This window comes from Plectropomus leopardus, chromosome 3, assembly GCF_026936395.1.
Source record: "Plectropomus leopardus strain MGB_pleo_1.0 chromosome 3, ASM2693639v1, whole genome shotgun sequence".
NCBI lineage: Eukaryota > Metazoa > Chordata > Actinopteri > Perciformes > Serranidae > Plectropomus > Plectropomus leopardus.
Window position 1 is genome coordinate 38,135,657 of NC_142178.1, and position 19,344 is coordinate 38,155,000.

General features: G+C 40.2%; 1 protein-coding gene across 1 annotated transcript in view; it reads right to left on the bottom strand.

Annotated features, from left to right (window-relative positions):
* Positions 1-810: 810 nt before the first annotated feature.
* The window catches only part of LOC121942024 (slit homolog 1 protein-like), an 84,104-nt gene continuing 65,570 nt past the window's right edge, over positions 811-19,344 (bottom strand). The window contains exons 27-38 of the mRNA XM_042485086.2: positions 15,735-15,859; positions 15,263-15,357; positions 14,358-14,497; positions 13,908-14,001; positions 13,570-13,707; positions 11,891-12,119; positions 11,300-11,430; positions 8,015-8,169; positions 7,687-7,898; positions 6,764-6,888; positions 6,423-6,631; positions 811-5,719 (exon numbers count right to left, since the gene is read on the bottom strand). Coding sequence (XP_042341020.2) covers positions 5,454-5,719; positions 6,423-6,631; positions 6,764-6,888; positions 7,687-7,898; positions 8,015-8,169; positions 11,300-11,430; positions 11,891-12,119; positions 13,570-13,707; positions 13,908-14,001; positions 14,358-14,497; positions 15,263-15,357; positions 15,735-15,859 — 1,919 coding nt within the window. The 3' untranslated portion in view covers positions 811-5,453. The remainder of the gene's footprint in view (positions 5,720-6,422; positions 6,632-6,763; positions 6,889-7,686; positions 7,899-8,014; positions 8,170-11,299; positions 11,431-11,890; positions 12,120-13,569; positions 13,708-13,907; positions 14,002-14,357; positions 14,498-15,262; positions 15,358-15,734; positions 15,860-19,344) is intronic.

A 19,344-nucleotide genomic window follows, 5' to 3' on the forward strand; every position in this document is an offset into this window, starting at 1 on the left:
TAACAATCAGGCTGCTGGTGTGTGTGTGTGTGTGTGTGTGTGTGTGTGTGTGTGTGTGTGTGTGTGTGTGTGTGTGTGTGTGTGTGTGTGTGTGTGTGTGTTTTAGTCCTTTGTGTGCGTCGGATCGTCAGTGTGAGAAGATGTGGAGGCTTTATTGGAATTGGGGGGTTGGGAAGGTGCAGCCGCTATGATTTTTATCCTCCTTTAAAGACAGAGGAGAGGGGGAAGGGGTAAAGATGGCGATGTAGAAAGGTTGGGGGGTGGCGGTTGGGTTGCAGAGGTGGAGGTGTGGTTGCGGGTGTGTGTGTGTGTGTGTTGGGGGGTGGGGGTGGTGGGTGGAGATGCAGCAGCTTTCACTGGAGAGGAAAGGGTGTGTGTTCCTGCGTTGGGGGGAGGAGGGACTCTGTCAAAGCCGATGGGGGTATATATTATGTTTTATGGTTACGAGGGGACGCATAAATCACTGTTTCATTAAACGGCTTCGGTCTCAGAGCGCCCCCCCCCTCCCAGCGGGACATCCCTCTTTTTCTCTTTCCCTCCATCCTTCCTCACTTTTGTCCTCTCTGCTCTCTCCGTCTCAAAACGGGCCTCCATCGCTCCATCCACCTCTCCTTTTCCCACCCCCCTCCGCCGCTATCTCTCTCTCTTTCTCCTCCCTTTTCTCTCTGTCTCCGAGCTGCCATCGCACATCGACTCAGTCCGGACGCTAGACAGCCGTCACACAACGGGGTCAAAGGTCAGAGCAAGAACAACAAGAAAACCACAGCCAGTGTCAAGGTTGAAGAAGAAGAAAAAAAAGGAAAAACAACGAAGGAGAAACAGCTCTTTATTTAAATAAATAGGAAAAAGAAGCACTAACTGTCGTCCGCTTTCACTCGAGACAACATAAATCCAAACACTATCTGAATTTTTTTTCTTCTTTTTTTTTGTAAAATTCCCATCAAGGATGCGGGGGGTTGAAATTTTTGGCGACTGAAAAAACAAAAAAAATCCTCTACAGTCTACAGATGATACAGTGACAACATCCTCTTCAACATATAAAAATACTATGACAAAATCAAATGCATTATAAGCTTATTATATATATTACAATCTGTTAGGCTGTTACTGTGTGTAGATGTATCGCAGTTATCATAATAATAATTAATAAAAGCTACATTAGTTTGAATCTGATTTATGACACAACTCGTCTGTTTTTTTGTGGAAAATTTAACTCAAAGGCTAAAAAAACAAATAAAATCGTGTTAATATGACGCACCTTTTATTTTAGTTTCACATCCATATAAATAACATGTCATCATATATAAAAGCTACATTTTCTGAGTGGCGTTTCTGTGTTGCGTTCACTGGCTCTTCTGACAAATCGGAAAGGAAGCGTTTGATCCGAACAAACACACCGCGGCGTCATATAATGAAGCTCATTATCGGGGACAGCGTCTTGTTGTTGGAAGTGTCTTTACGGTGACAAACACACACACACACACACACACGCGCACACATGCACACGCACAAAACAGCGTACTTCTATACTTGTGAGGACCCTATTTAACTCAACGCGTCTCCCAAACATTTTACAGGGCTGTGTTATTGGACAGTTTTTGATATGTTGATAAAAAAATTTTGTTTCCACACTAATACCCATGTAGACACATTACGCTAACAAATATCAACACGAAAGTTGATTTCGAGCAGTAAAAAAAAAAAAAAATTAATGATTTGGAATCCGACTAATCATTCAATGCTTCTCTTTTCTCTTGCTATTTGATGACCTTCAAAACCTGCTAATAGACACATTTTGGGCAATCCTATACAAGAATTGAGGTTTACGCACACGCACACACACACACACACACACACACACACACACACACACACACACACGCACAGCCCTTAAAGGAACAGTTCACCCAAAAAGGAAAACTCAAGGCAGAAATCTAAACTTCTGAAGATTATTTTAAGTAAACTTAAAATAATCTTAATCTTAAATAAACTTAAAATAATCTTGGAAACTGATTGCCTTGAAAAAGAAAAGTAAATATAACTATTCATCTGTTTTTATATTTACTTTATAACTGATGGTTAAGTTTAGCTAAAATTTCGCTGCACTTACTTAATACTGTAAAGTTGTTGCAATTTCAAAATAACCTTGTCGTTTTTAAGTTTTAGCAACTTCAGTAAAACACGTTAATCTGACTTAACTTGTCACTTGATCATGACAGAGAGGATTTTGCCAAAGATGAAATTCAAAAATCTGCGAGTTCTGTTTTCTTAAAATATTTAAGAAAAAACAAATATGACTGACGACTTTGCAACCAGCTGAGTGCCGATACATCGCGCAGTAAACTTGGTTTACTGAAGTTACTAAAACTTAGAAAGTTTGATTGAATTAAACTTCATTTTAAAGTTGCAACAACTGCACAATTTTTTAAAATTAAGATGAACTTCTCAGATTTTGTGTACGACCGACTTCTCCAACTCACACTAAAACAATCTAGACTGACAGAAGTAATGAGAGACTAAATATGTTTTTGATTCTGGGGTGAACTATCCCTTTAAACCCTAAAACAGACCTCTGAAAAAGTGACCAAAATATCCTCATGGTCAAGGTCTGTAAACACTGGTCCTCACAAAGACAGAAGTACAACACACACACACACACACACACACACACTCGCAGCCCCCCGCCGGTCTAAACTGGGAGAAAGGGCGTCTGGTGAGCAGCGATGGGATTGTGTCGTGACCCCTCTGCTGTCCCCCGTGAACCCTGTGACCTTTGACCTTCAGACTACGCATGCTGGCAGGGTGACCTTTTTATTTACATTCGGATTATGACCCTAAACTCAACGACCTCGGTTAATCTAAGAATCCAACTGTGGGCAAAAATGTACATTGTTCATCTTAATTTTAACCCTGCAGCCACAAACCTTCACCAAATCACTGTTTAAATTTAATCATCAAAATATAATTTCAAACTGATGCTGCTGCAGGACGTCAAATCCGTTTAAAGTACAAATATTTCTGTACTTTTGCTTTAAATCATCTGAAGCTTCCAGCTGCTGGATGTTAGAAATATCAGCACGTTATTTTGTGTCACAACATATTCTGTAATTCTGAGTTTCTGCCTCTTAACAACCAATAATGTAACAATTTCCTGAAAATGTCATATTTTTTTTAATGTAAACTGATCAAAAATGTAATAAAACACAATAATTTAATGACTTAACTTAATATAGTTAAATCTCCTGACTGACATTTCAACAATCTTTTTGTTGATAATGTAATATATTTTGTTCTAATATATTTTGTAGTAAACAGCAATAATACAAAAAACTAAGCCTTCTTTTGGAAATGTAAAATGCGTAAGTACACAACATTTGTAAGATAATTCGTGTCATGTTCGCCCACTAAAAACATTAAAGCTGATTTCATGTTTTAGATATGTAACATGTAATGATATGTAACTCTCGGCTCTAGGCTTTGTTACGGTTTTGATATTTTATGACATTATAGGGAAAGTTATTTAATAATTGGGTTTTATTACATTTCAGGTCAAGTATAAATTGTATCACACTTTCAGGGAATTATCACATTATTGGGTGTTACTTGTCTGTTTAACGTGGTTTTCTGAGGCTGATCAGAAGTTTCTTAATTTCATTTTCTTGGTTATTGTATGAGGTCAACACGTAAAGTCTGTTTAATAAAGAAACAGCGTGTAAGATTCAGGAGAAACCTCACATCTGCCACAGCTTAGCTGCTTAAACCTTCATCAGTCAAGCAGAAATGTTGAGAGCTTTAACAGCAGTCGTGTCTGCAGCAAACAATACTTTAAAATGTGGCTTTAATTCACCAGCGGTTCCCTCCTTCATCACGCTGACGGACCTCAGAGACTGAGAGACCTTTTCCTTCATAAACGAGTCCCCGGCTTAAATTAGTACCTTTATTTCTTGCGTTAAGCTCACCGTCGCGGCGGTAAGGGAATAAAGAGCAGCACTTAACCAGCCACACGTCAGAAAACAGCACGTTCTCACTCCAAACTCGTCAAATGGCGCCGCTCTGTCAGTGATTTTGGCTTACGAGCGTGACGTCTAAAGCGTGACGCAGCTGGACGCCGTCAGATGAGAACGTGTTTGGACAGGAAGAGTGGCGTTGTTATTTTACGCTGGTGGTCGATGGATGTATTAAAAAAAGTCTGGATACTGCGAGCTGCTCATTGCCGCATGAAGCAAAAAAAACTTTATTTCTGCGTGTAAAATACCCGGATCTACGAGCCCACGAGGCTCACCAGAGTTACAGCAGCCACGTTGTCCCGGGCGGGTAACTCCTGCCGGTGGAGTGACGACTTTCTGGTTTAGTGCTTTGCTAGCTTGAATGGCGGTCTAAAAAATGTAATCTTGTGGCTCTTTTAGACTTTCCACATGTTACTAAACTGGATGGCTTCAATCTCGAGAGTGAAATTAGTTGTTTCACGGAGGTTTTGATGCTCATGAAAAAAATGATCCACTGATTCACAGACGTCTCCCGATGTAAGTAAAGGAGGAAAAGTCTCTCTGGGCCAGTGGACGTCACGTGACCGACCAGGATGGTGTAAATCCCACTTTGGGCCACTATAAAAAATTTGCAAATCTGTAGCAGACGGTCGGAGGGCACCGGTGCATCCACGCGCAACATGCACAGCAGCGGCACGTGAGATCGAGGCCAGACGAAACTGCGTGCGCATGAAACGCAGGTGGAAGGATAGAGTCACGTAAAAACGCTGCTGGTAATCACGTGATACGGAGCGTGAGTGCGATTATCGGGTGAGCAGGTGGGGAGGTGGATGGGTCCCACAACAAGCGACTTTTGTGCGGGAGTCCAGAGTTCGCCATGTGGATGTTTTTGGTTTTTGCGTCTTTTGCCGGATCCAAACCATGGTGACAGTCCGTGTTGTTGTGTAAACATGGACCTGCTGCGGTCTGCATGCTGTGACATCACGGTACCGAGCTGCGTCATCGCACCATGTGCATTTGTTGACATAACTCTAACAGCATCCCGAAGCGTTAACAGCTGACGCAGAACCATGCCTAAAACGTCGCAGGTAGACGCAGAAGGTCACTGACAGAGCGGCAACATGTGACGAGTTCGGAGTGAGAACGTGTTGCAGAAACACATACGAGAAGGCATACGGAGGCTTTTCACACACGAGTATTAAAAATGAGCTGGAGTTAGGTAGTTAGCGCGCAGGCGCCACTGCGGCGGGCGAAGAGGAGGAAGATGACGATGAGGTTGACTCGTTGATTTCGTGTTTGGAGAGGGAAGAACTGTCTTATGTTACAAAACTGCGTCTGTGCGCGAAAAACACACAAAACAAACACCAAAATGTCCGTTTATCAGTGATCCCTACAGTGTGTGTACCGCTCGGTGTGTGTGTTGTGTGTGTGTGTGTCTGTATGTGCGCACCGTTCACATCCACAGCACTACACACACTCCTTGCAGCCACACTCCACAGGCTTCTCCACGTCCTGCGTAAACGAGGTCCCGTCGTCGCATTCGAAGGTGAGCCGCCGGCGTCGGACCCTCAGGGGAGCGCAGCAGGAAGCGGAGGCGGTGGCGCCCGGCTCAGTGCCCGCCTGGCACCGCCCCCGACACTCCACCCAGGAGAAAGGCTTGGATGTCTGGCAGAGGACGGTCCCGTGCTGCAGGCGGTGATAATCTCTCACCGGCTCACCTCGACACGGGGACTCTGTGGACGAGGACAGAGATTAAGAGACGACCACGTCTTAGCAGTTAAGCCTTTAGAACATGAGATAACTTTCTCAATTTCTTTAAAAAATATGGGAAGAAGGCAACAAGCAAGAAGAAATGACTCCAAAATTTCCAAGAAATTAATAAAGTGCAAGAAAATTACCTGGAAAAAAACAAAAATCCAGAAATGTAAGCCAACAAGAAGCTGAGTGCTGAAAATAATATAGCTAAATAAATATAGCTTTCTGTAAAAAACAAAACAAAACAGATTTTTCAAACTAATTTTCAACATCTACATATTTTCTACAATTTGTGGACATTTCTTGGCTAAGTTGCCTATTGCCTTTTCACCAGTTTTCCAAAGAAACCATCCAAACACCATCCACCATCCAAAGGTTTACATACTCGTGAAAAGCATCTGAGTGCAGCACAAAAAAGTGATGTTGATCCCGGTTTTCAAGTTACCAGAAAATCATTTGGAAAATTGTAAAAAAAGAGTATATAATAAAAATAAACGAGAAAGAAATGACATGAAATGGAGCTCTAAAAACATAAATAATAATTCAAACACATAATTTTAATAGTAATTATTACAGTTTTTTGGAATTATTAATTTATAATTTTCTGAAATTCTGGGCCATTTCTAAAAGACACTTATGTCAAATAAGCTGCTCCAACTCTGATCCCTCGTCCGTCCGCACCTATATCACAGCTCTCTCCGGTGTATCCCGGCTCACAGACGCAGCGCTCTCCGTCCTCCGTGTCCTGACACCGGCCGTGCAAACACTGCAGACCCTGACACAAAGCCAATGGCTCCTCCTGCAGGTTACACAACGCACCACGGTACCCCTCGTCGCAGTCGCAGCGGTACGTCTGTGCGTCCAACACCACGCACACACCTTTCACACACCTGGATGGAAAAAAATATTTCTATTTGTCAAATGGAGACCTTCAAATCAATATCACGAGGAACGACGTTTGCAAAGTGGACAAATTTCAAAGTAAAGCGCATGATTTAAATGCTGGAACAAACCAAACTCACTTGCTGCCTTCACATGGATTGACACCGGTTGCCGTGGTGACGACATCCACTCCAGTAAGACCTCCTGTTATTGGCTGGTCACAGTGTTGTCCGGTCCAACCGGGCTGGCAGTGACACTGGGGACCCTGTGAAAGAGCAAGAGCACCGAGAAACATCTCAATAAATGCTTGAACCTGAATAACTGTGTGCAAAAAAAAAAAAACTTGAAATATCATAAATCTCTTTTAATCCACCTCCTTTAACCTCAAGTTTTCCAAGAGAACAGAGAGCGCTTCAAAATACCATATTTGATTGCAAGGACACGCCATAAAATACAAAATAACATTCAAGTGTTCTTCACCTCAAGAATTCCTGACGCACTTTAAATCATCAAAGAGAGCTCGACTATTGAAACATTCAAGTGAAGAAAAACAGGACAGTGACGGAGTAAATAGTTTTTGAAGTGGGGTTGTATGAGGTACTCTGATAATGATAATAATAATAATAATAATAATAATAATAATAATAATAATAATAATAATGCAGAAATGGGAAACACAGAAGGCAAAACAACCACAGAAAGCAAGGCATTGTATTGCCAACCATTTTTAAAGAAAAAATATAAAGGACAAAAAAAAACAAAGAAATTAATTCAAACAAATGAAAAAAATAAAAATATTTTTTACAGAAAAAAACTCACAAGATTTTTATTTAATAATCGCAATAAAATTTAAAGTATCCTTGTATACTTCAAATAGCTCCCTTTGAACAGGTCAGACAGTAATTTGCAGGTGGATGACGATGATGATGAGGATGTGGACGCAGACAGAGAGAGTGCTAGTGTGGAGACGGAGAGGGAGGACAGCTCGGCCCCTCCGTGCAGCTGCTGTGCCAAATTTAGGATGCAGAGCGAGAGTGGTGACAGTCAGACAGGTGTCTCCTACCTGTGCGGCGTTGGGCTGACAGATGCCGTGCAGACAGTAGAGTTTGCGGCACGGCTGACAGCCCGGCACCACCCCCGGCTTCATGTGGCTGCGGGTGAAGTCCTGCAGCTCGTGGTTGATGTAGAGGTTCCTGATGCAGCCGTGGAAGCTGGACATGTTGAGGGTCTGAGAGGACAGACCCAGAGAGGCATCCATCACCTCCTCAGGCATACCTGGACAGAAAGCAGATTTTTTTATTTAGCTTGGAAATTCTATAAACTGGTACATGAAGAGTTTTTTTTACTCTGAGTGTAGATGTTTCCACCCTCCGCTGCCTCTCTGCTCTCACCTCCGACGTACAGAGGTGCCTCCCCCGTCACCGGCTGGCTGCTGCCCTGACTGTCCAGAGTCGTCGGCTCTCCTCCGTCCACAGACAGGTTCACCATGCGATTGAAGGTCACCAGCTCCACCGTGTGAAACTGCCCGTCGTTCACCGTCTCAGTGCTGCAGATAGAGGGGGGAGCATGGCTTGAATAATAATAACAATAATAAAAATAATAATAACGTCCAAAAAACTATATTTACAATTATCTTAATTATATATCAAAAATTTTGCTCCAGAAAAAAGAAAAAGAAAATTAATTGATTTGACACTTTTTTGAAGTCAATATCTTGTTTTTTTTCTTTTTCTTGTTTCCTACTTTTCTTTTAGTTTCTTTGTTTTTTTCTCCTTATTCTCAAGTTTATTCTTGTAACTTTTTACTTATATGTTGCTAATTCTTGGGCTATTTCTTTTTTTTTTTAAAAAAAAAGGTGCTTGTTGCCCTATTCTCACGTTTTTGAACCAAATGATTAAATTATTTGTATAGCACCTTTCATACAAGAAATGCAGCCCAACGTGCTTTACAACAAAGAAATTCTATGCACCGAGCGCTTTACATCAAAAGACATAGAAAACATTATAAAACCTGCAAGTAAAGACAAAATAAAATCTCAACAGAATAGATAGAATTCATCTTCACATGAATGAGACCCACTTGATAATACTGGTATAAATAAGATAAAAACAAGAATAAAAAGTAGAATGCACAGAATAAGATGGATATTCATACAAATAAAGCTAAAAATTGTGTATAAAATGCAAAAAAATTTAGGAAAATACAACATTTTAAAAAGGTGCAGCAGAGTGAAAGCGCAACGCAAAATGCAAAGCTGTTACAGTAGAGCTAGCTAAAGGCTAATGTGAAGCGATACAATTTTAGTTTTCTTTTTAAAATATGTAGTGAGGCGGCGTCTCTGATATAAATAGTAAGTATGCACATATTTTATCAAAGTTGAGTGTTTTATTATTAAATTTTATTTATTATTATCTACAAAAATCTGAGTGAAAATAAATATTCCCAACTATCAGAAAACTAAGTTGAAAACTGCTCATTTTGAGGATAACAGTAGTTTATTTAATAGTTTCTTCAGACTGTGTGGGTGTTGCAGATCACGTTTTGATTGACACCTCCTTGGATCCCGCCTTTGTCAACTGTCTCTTGTCTCCATGACGACAGCCACGGAGCAAAGCAGAGTGGTGCAGCTCTGTCTGCTCCAGCCCTCTGACTCTGGCTGCATTTGGAAATAAAATCAGATGCTCTGCACTAAAATGGGAGAGCTGTTGTTGGAGCCGCAGAGCGTTCTGTTACTCCATGATTAATAACCGACGGTTAAATTCATCACACACTCATACACACACACATTCTGCTGCTCAGACCTGGAAAAACTGCACTGACCGCTGCTAAATCTAAGCTAAAATTTTCCTTTTTAACACTGCATACTCTACCCACAAATAAACTTAAACTTAATTTTAAACTGGATTTTATATAATTTTAAATAATCTTTTTATCTTTACACCCCTTGTCTCGCTTTAACTAGTTTAAATTATTTTTATTTAAATTTTCAAAAATAACTGAGCTATTAATTTTACCATTTATAACTTATTTCTTTATTCTTTTATCGTAAGTCTGTATCCTTTATTATGGTTTCTATTTTATTGCCCTATAAAGCACTTTGTATTGCTCTGTTTTACGAAAAAATAAAGCTGCCTTGCCTTTTTGTACTGACGAATCCCTCTTTTTCAAATCTCAAGTTCTTTGTTTTCTCACTTCTTGTATTGTTCTCTGTTCTCTTCATCTTTTCTCTTTTCAGTCTCCTCTTCTCTGCGGCTGCTTATCACACAAATAGCCTCAGACTGTGTGTGTGTGTGTGTGTGTGTGTGTGTGTGTGTGTGTGTGTGTGTGTGTCCGAGCCTCCTCCTCCTCCTCCTCCTTAACAGTGAACCATCCAACATTTAAGCTCTCGACACCTGATCAAGTGGACACTCAGCTTGAGTGTCCTCTGGCTGCTTCTGTGATTTAACCAGAATATCCACATCGCCCTTGTCTCCTGTCCACATTCCCAAATGCTGCAGCACTCGCTCTGAGCAACAACACACATCACGCACTAATGTGCTCCGAGCGCCGTTGCCGGGCTACGGAGCGCTGAGAGGCTGCCGAGGGCCTGACGGGAGTCCAGTGGATCGCTCGGCTTCACGAACACTCAGCCTTCAAAGTCTGAAGATGAGAACACGCTAATCAACCTGCACTGCGGCCGCTGGCTGAAGAAACGAGGTTAAGTGTGATGTTAAACATGCTGAGCCGGTCAGGTGCAGATGGGAGTCACGAAAAAAGCAGTATAACCGAGCTAGTTACTATGTATTTCATACTTAGTTTTAACTGACGGGACTTTTGTCTTAAACCTTTTCACCAATATTTCTGTCCTTGTGGCAAGACGACACTGTTTAGTATAAAACTGCTTATTGTGGTTTTATGGGAGCACAAAACTCAATAGTTGGATGTGTTGAAAGATAAAATAAAAATTAAATAAATCACACGTATCTGCTCCTTTTAGAAAATAAGGGGATGAAAAGATGATACCTATCTCCCTAAGATTAAACAAAAATGCCAAACAAAATACTGGCATTCGAAAAACTTTTTGTCAACACTGTTAAACACGAAACAGATGACCGGCTCCATGCAACTTCAAAAAGCATTGGGAGAAAAACTGTGCGTTTATTTAGCCAATGAGACAAATCTCCCATAATAACTGTATGTATCACATGCAATAACCTACCTTAAATAAGGAAAATTTGTTTTAACTCTTTAAACCTCCCATGACCCCATAATATTTTTGTGTGTTTGCGCTGCTCTGTATCTGTTTTTGTTTTTCTGCTCATTGTCCCTATAATGCAAAAATGTTCATAAAATAAATAAATAAAGGTATGTTTTATTCTAAAAAATGAAGAAATATAGAAAGCCCCAGTAATGAGTCCTTAAACCCGGAAATCTGTTAGCATTTTAGCACCTCCACCACCCTCATCTGAAAATAAAAGGTTTTTTTTATGGGTTTTTGGTTAGAAACCTGAAATAACGTCTGTGGTTAACACAAGCTGAAGAGACTTTCGCATTTGTTCTCAGACATAAAATACAGCAGTAAATACCCCCATTAGCTTTTAACTTCTGGAGACTGCATTAAGGCCTCAAAAATCCTGAAAGTGGTGTTCATATGTGGCAGCTAACTGAACACAATGTGTAATATCGTAAACGTCTACCTGTAGATTGCAGTGGCAGGCTGGTTACCGGGATCGTATGTGACCCTGACATGACCCTGATGGAGCTCGACTGCGATTGGCTCGTTGTCACCGTTATAGAGCAAGATACCATTTTCCTCTGCTGTCGACACCTGAAACACACACACACACACACACACGCACACAAGAGTAAAAGTTGAGAAAAAAATTATCTGAAATGAGCGTTTCTCAATTTTACATTTAAAATAAAGTTAGTTTCAGAAAAAAATGTTTAAAAAAACCACTTTTTTGGGTATCATTATTTTTTTTGGTTTGTTTATTTTAATTTATTTATTCTTATTTTCGGGTAGTTTTCTGGTAACTCTTTACTAATTTCGTGATAAGTAAAGGAGGGACAAGTAAAAAAGAAACGAGAAATGGTCCTTAATTATAGGGCCATTTGTTGGTAAGTTGCTCATTGTCCGTTTCCCATGTTTTCTGAAAGATATCGAGCTAATAAATTCAGGTTTCAGAGGGTTAAGACACCAGTTTGAGTATGTGTGTGTGTGCTACGGCTGATTTCTGATTCCGGTCATTCCTCAGTGTCCGTCACTTACGGGGTGACGTCCTCACCTGCAGCGTGATGTTGGTCTGAGGCCAGTTCTTGACATCTTGCAGCTGAACATAAGAGTCCCTGTCGACAAAGTTGACGCTGAGCAGCTTCTCGCAGCTCTGACCCTCGAAGCCCGGCAGACACTGACAGACCGCAGTCCCCGTCTTCTCCACACAGGGGGCGCCGTTCTGACACTGCGCCAGCTGGCAGGGGGACGGGGGAGGAAGGGCCACCTCACAAAACTCACCACTGAGGGGAAAAAGAAGACGTCCAAGAGGGAATCGGTGAACGATTTCTGTTTTGTGAACATCAGTGAGATCGCTGAGTGGATCTGGATGAGGTCACTCTGTAATGAGGCTATAAGTTATTATTTCTTAAATATCAGTGGACACAAACAAATACCAACATCCTTTTCAGGTGTGCAAACTTCAGAATACTCCTCCAGAACAGAGAACTTAACTAACTTTGCTTAGAGGCCACTTTTGCAAAATGACAGGAGGCCCCGGGGCCAAATGTGTTTCTGTGATTTAAGGACATTTCTCCAATTTTTGGACATTTTAAGGATTTAGGACAATTCTTAGATTTTAGAACACTTAAAGGATTTTAGGACATTTCTAAGATCTTTAGGACATTTCTAGGGTTTTAGGACATTTGCAGGATTTTTAGGACATTTCTATGATTTAAAGACATTTCTAAGATTTTTGGATGTTTCTAGGATTTTAGGACATTTCGAAGATTTTAAGACAATCCTATGATTTCAGGATGTTTATAGGATTTTCTGACATTTCTAAGATTTTAGGATGTTTCTTGGATTTTAGGACGTTCCTAAGATTTTAGGGCATTTCTAGAATTTTAGGACATTTCTAGGATTTTAAGTAGGGCTAAGTGATATGGAAAAAAGTCTTATCACGACAATTTTTTTCATATCAGTTGATATATAGTCGGTTATCACGATATACATCAAATCACTATTTTTGTCAAGCTTAAAGGTTCTCTTTTACTCCTAAATGAGATATGAAGATATCATGATTTTGGCTTAAATATTTATTTTCTGTCAGACATTGAACATGACAAATAAACTGTAGACTAGGCATCACCAACTGGAGGACCTATTCTACTAAAATTCAAAGAGGTCCAGTTACTAAAATAAAAGGTCTGAACCTCATACCTAAAATCAATTTCACGATTAATCGAACATTTTACTTCAATTCCGATTAATGAACGATTATTTACACCTCTGCAAACGTGTCTGTTTCAGATGCTTTGGTGCTTTGAGGAGAAGCTGCGCTCTGTTTGTCTGTCTCACTGCGCTGCTGTCGGACCATCAGCTGTTTGATCCACGATGAGGAAATGCTGTGGCTGTCAAACACTCAGCTGTTGTTTGGTTCGCCGCGGCGCTATTCTTATTATCATTTACTGTTCGTGTTGTCTGTCAAAACATGACTGGAATGTGTTCTATCGACATTCTGTCAACTACGTCTCATATTTCAATCAAGGAAAGGTTATATTGCGATTGATATCGTTGCACAGTACCTTACATATTAAACACACACAGATTTGGATAATGCCTTCACTGAACTCTTAACATGAGAATGGAAACCATATTTCTAAATTTCCAGTATCCTCTGAGCTCTGACAGTCTATCTACAGAGCACTAGTATTCCCAGCATTCCCTTTTTGTTTTTGTTGTTGTCAGTACCTGTATCCCTGCGGACAGACGCAGCTGTAACCGTCCAGATGGTCGACACACTGAGCTCCGTTCTGACAGCGATGGTCCACACATTCATTATAATCTATACTGCAGTCTGGCCCCACCCAGCCTGGAATACACACACACCTGGAACACACACACACACACACACACATATACTACATGACACATGGTGTGGGTTTTTGGGGAGTCAACACAGACCTCAGCAAAATTCACCTTTGTATGTGTTTGTCTGTGTGTGTCTATATTTTTAATCTCATCTGGGATCTGAAACTTTGCTGAGCATGGCAGTGATATAGTGTGTGTGTGTGTGTGTGTGTTGTCACCTGGGGCCGGTAGGAGTGCTGATGCAGGTGGACTGATGCTGACAGGGGTTTCTACCTGGAGAACACACACCTTCCTCTTCCTCACAAAACAGACCTGAGAGCGAGAGGAGAAGAAGAGGAATCACGTCGCAGTTTCTACTTTGAGGCCAAACAATTTATTTTCTTAACTATGTTATTATTTATTTAATTTTATAGCACGTTTCAAACAAATCAAATGCAATTCAAAGTGCTTTACAGTTTGATTGAAGAAACAAAAACAAAAACAACACAATAAATAAGCAAGAATGGGTCTTAAAAATGGATCTTAATAAATAAAATAAGTATAAACCATCAAATTGTGAGAGTAAGACACTGCATAAAAGCCAGACTAAAACGTTTAAAAGGATCAGTATTATGGACATCACTGGGTGGAAGGAGGATGTAAAGTGGAGCTCGATGCTGGTGTCACACCTGTGTAGTTTGGAGGACACAGGCAGGTGTAGTTTCCCACTCCGTCCACACAGGTGGCATCGTTCTCACACCCGTGGTCCTGACAGTCGTCCACGTTCACCTCGCAGAAAGTACCGTGGAAACCGAATGCACATGCACAGCTACACACACGAAAACAAAGACAAAAATAAACTGTAATATTCACAGGCAGTAAGGTATAATAAAATACTGACACCTTACAAAATATGTTGATTCATCAGCTATTAACCAGCTTATTAGTGCTTCATGTTGTGAAGGGTCGTCTGACGGCAGATGTCATTGTGTTCGCAAAACATAATCTCCAATAAACACCTGTTAGAAACCTGGAAACTGTGAAAACGGGTGTGTTTATCACCTGAGTCCTGAAATGCTTCACAGATGTTCAGAATGAAGCAGCCATATTTATATATATATTTCTAAAGCATGTGACATGTTAATGTGTCTTATGTGTAAAGATGCTAACAATTAGCATTGGCAAATTTCACATGCCGACACTCTAAATGTTAGCATTTCACTTCAGCCTTAAAGTCAACATGTAACTGACATGAATTCGCTCATTACTTTCAGGATTTATTCCATCATGACGTGGACGTTTTGATGCCGTTGTTGGTGGCATCCATCCAACGGATATTGAGATATTTCAGACTTAGATCAACATTACACTGCACTGACACGTCGATAATCTAAATAAAAATGGCAGAAATTGCATGCTGTGTCCTCGCTGCAGCGGCCGCGGGTTCGATTTTTATTTGTTGAAATAAAGATCTTAGTTAACTAACATTTTTTAAAAAATACATTAAAATGAGCAGGTTTACAGCAGAGTGCAGCTATTGTTTGTTTTGTTTGTGTGTGTGTTTTTTTGCCTCTCATACATTTGCAGTTGTTACCTGAACCCTCTCGTCTGCTCGTCACTGATGCAGATTCCTCCGTTTGTGCAGGGATTACTGACACAGGCATCCACCGGAGTCTCACAGTGTTTACCCTAAAGTATCACACACACACACACACACACACACACACACACACACACACACACACACACACACACACACACACACACACACAAACATAGAATACAAAGCATTTTGTCGAGCATTAGATCATCTGAGTAACTGATGGGATTATTCTCAGAGACAGATGTGGGCTCAAAATAATCACCGACAGCACGCAAACACGTGAAATATTGGATCAGTGGTTTTGTAAATGGATTGTTGTTTGTGTGTGTGTGTAGAAAATTTTTGATTAAACACCACAAGGTGACGGAAAAAATGGACAAACTCGCTAACTAGATCACGAGAGCCTCTATGCAGCACGCGACCAACACACACACACATACAACACAAACACGCAGTGTCGTACCGTGAAGCCGGACTTGCATGTGCAGGTGTACAGCTCCGTGTGGTGGACCTGACAGACACCCTGATTCTGGCAGGGAGAGGTCACACAGGGGCTGCATTTGGCCTGGACAGATGCCTCGACGGGACCTGACAACACACACACACACACACACACACACACACACACACACACACACACACAAATCAGTTAGAGGTTTGGTCTTCATAAAGACGATAAACAGCAGGAGAAAAAAAGTTCTCTGACTTTCTGAGGTCAGCAGGCGACACGAGGGGCTCGATATATGAAAGAAAAAGACAGAACTCTAAAGAAAAATGTCCGTTAGATAAAAGCTGGTGGCTGAATGAAACATGTTATTATATTTTTCTCTTCGCTTTGTATTGATCGTGAAAGACATTTAACTATATTCATGTTCACACAATACATGACCAACGTCATTCACATTCACAGGACACAGAGACTCTCACAAAGTAGACTGACTGGCACACAAAGCACATGAAAAGAAAAGTAAGAAAGAAAGAGGAAAGTAAGAAAGAAAATGATTAACATGTTTCAAAACAACTTGGCACGTCAGGGCTTCAGGACACTTAAATCACTTTGGACAAGCATTATAAAGACTTTTTTTTGGTTTATTTATTTAATTTTTATCCTGTCAGCTATTCCTTTAATATGTTGACTTGTCAAAGTCACTGAAAAGCTGATATATATCAATTATTACTTTTGATTTTGGGTCGACAGATTATCAGCCGGGCTGATTATTGGGGCGGATATCTGGCATTTTGCTGATTACCGCTGTTTTATTTTAATGATCGCCGATAAAATAAATGAATTAAAAAAGTGCAAAGAAAGTGCCAGAATGGGAGGAACTTTTACTTTGTAAACCCTCAAGAGGCTATTTTTATTTAATCACTTTTTATTTCAATTTTCACTCAACTTTATATAAATATTTTTTAAAAAAGTTGCTGGAAACTTGCTGTACATGATATTGAAAGTTTCAGTTTTATATATTTACATTGACAAAAAGATTTTCTTTGTTATAGTGAATGCATATGGGTATAAAATACTGGTTATTGGTCTCATTAACTACACATAATCAGTATCGATATCGGTCGACCCCTACTTTTGATGCTCATATAAAAGTGCAAAAGCATGAAATTTAACACAAATTAATGAAGCCTGTTTTATTGTGAATGAGCAGGAAGAAGGTGACATTACCTGCCACGTGTCAAACTCACATTTAGAGAAGTGTGACTTGCGCTAAGCAAAACAAAAAGGCTCCATGCAGACGTGGGGGAACATTAATTACTGTGAGCTCTTCACAATTCATTCTTACAGTGCCACAGTGTTTTAAAAAATGCAACAATTAGCGCCTGTGATGATGCACACAGGGTCTGATCACGCTGTCACTACTGAAAAGTTCACACTGTCTTCACACGATGAAGAGGGTGGGATCGAGCGTCTGCTGTTATAACACAAGTTCAACTCCACATTGTGAGTTTTCAGCTGTTAAAAATATTCACCTCTGAACCTCCTCGTATTTCATTGCTTCACAACTTAAAGATTCTGGTGGGTAATTAAGCTTTTCGATCAATGCGAAAAAAAGAGAGACTGTTGAAAGAAAACCCCTGCACGCATATGAATAAAACAAAACACTGAATAACAGATCGCTCTCTGCACTCTCAGATAGATCATCACCGCTGCGGCCAACTGTTTTCGGGGTCACACAGTAAGTTGATTACAGTCTGACTGATGAAGCAGCATGGGCAATATTACAGGCCAAATTTAAAGATGATAATAAACTTTGCTTGTGTAGCTCTTTTTTTACAAAGTGCTTCAAAGGAAAAAAAAATAGTGAGCTAATAATACCGAGCAATAAAAATTAAAGTTAAAAGCAGAGGAGAAAACTGCAGGGACGGAAAGGTAAAACCACAAAAACCATACCAAGTTTGCATAAAGGATTCTTTAAACAGAAGGATGTTTCAGGAAAGGATTTAAAGACGTTAGAGATGCAGTCTGTTTAGTCTCAGTGGGTGTTCCACTGTCTGGGTGCTCTAATTGCAAAGACTCGGTCACCTTTTGTCTGGGAATATATTTTCCAGCAAAGTCATTAAATGCTGTGAGGTAGAATTTGAAAATAAATATTAAACAAGCAGATAATGTAAATTGGCTAGCACAGCAGTACTTTTTGTACTAACCTCAGCACCTGTTGCTAAAGTCAAATAACTAAAAGTTTCTCGGTTGAATTTGCAAAATTTGGTCCATGATGTGCATTAAAGGAGCTATATGTAAGATCTGGGCATAATTTTAGTTTAAAAACATTTAAACTTTGATTAAAAAATTAAGAATAAATCTACCTTCTTCTACCTTTTTTGTGACTGTGGTGCTGCTAAAACTGAGCTAAGTAAACTATAAAGTAAAATGTAAACAAAAACGCCACATGTGAAGATCACATGTTAGCGGTCTTAATACTTTATAGACGAATACCGGAAGAAGTCGCCATTATTACGGTGGCATCTCCCTCACTACCACATCTGTTTGAATGCAAACGGTACTGAGAAGTGAACAGTTCTCTAGTTTTACCTTTACTGACTGTGTAACGTTACTTTTGAAAACGATGTCTGGGAGTTTGGGGAGGAATCTGTGCAGCTCTCAGCTGCTCTAACGGTCGTGGCAAACTTTAACGTTAGAAAAAAACCAGAATGTGAAATACACATGCCTTTATTTGTGGCACTGTCTGAGAGCGAGAAGTGGGTCAAAAATATTATCAGAAGGGATGAAATTATATAACAACATGAAATCATATATCTTTTTAATTTTTTTCCAAATGTAACAGGTTAGTAACGATTAAATTCAGCTTTTTATTAACTGCCTGTGTTAGCTTACGTTAGCGAGTACAGCACATTACAGCGCCTCATCACTTTATTATATGCAATATGTAAATCTGAATAAGTAAAGATCGCCGTGTTTGCTCACCGGGCGAACAGCGGCAGCCCACCCGGTGATACCCGATTAGCCCGGCTAACAACGACAGCTTCCCATATAACGTACGTTCATCGGTCACTCGAGGTCACTGCCTAACTTCAGCAATCATCTACACATGCTGCTGTCACCATAACTTTATTGTTTAATACTGTATCTACGGCTGTCGATGTCCGCGGGCAGCAGGCAGCGCCGCCGCAGTAATGGCGGCGCTGCCTCCATAACCAAATATACGAACTACCAATTAAAGACGTGTCGATACGACATAGCCTCCTTATCTTGAAAAAGAATATCATCCAATTAACTTTGTTAGCTCTCAAATATTGATGTTGGTTTCAGCCTGAAAAATGAAACAAAAAAGTAATTTATAACTCAAATGTAAATGATGAAATCTAACTGAAGCGACTTAACAAATCATTTATTTAAAGCGACATCAGTCACATAAATTAGACTTATTATATGCAGTTTTATTCTACTCATTCCCAGAGTAGCCATCGTTCACTTGTGTCCATCTGAATGAAAATATCATGTCTGCTTCGCCCCCGCTGTGACCTTGCACACATAACCAGCATTGTGCATAATATTTTTTCTGATTGCGCTCTTAAAATAGGGGCCTGTGCATCTTAAATAAAAT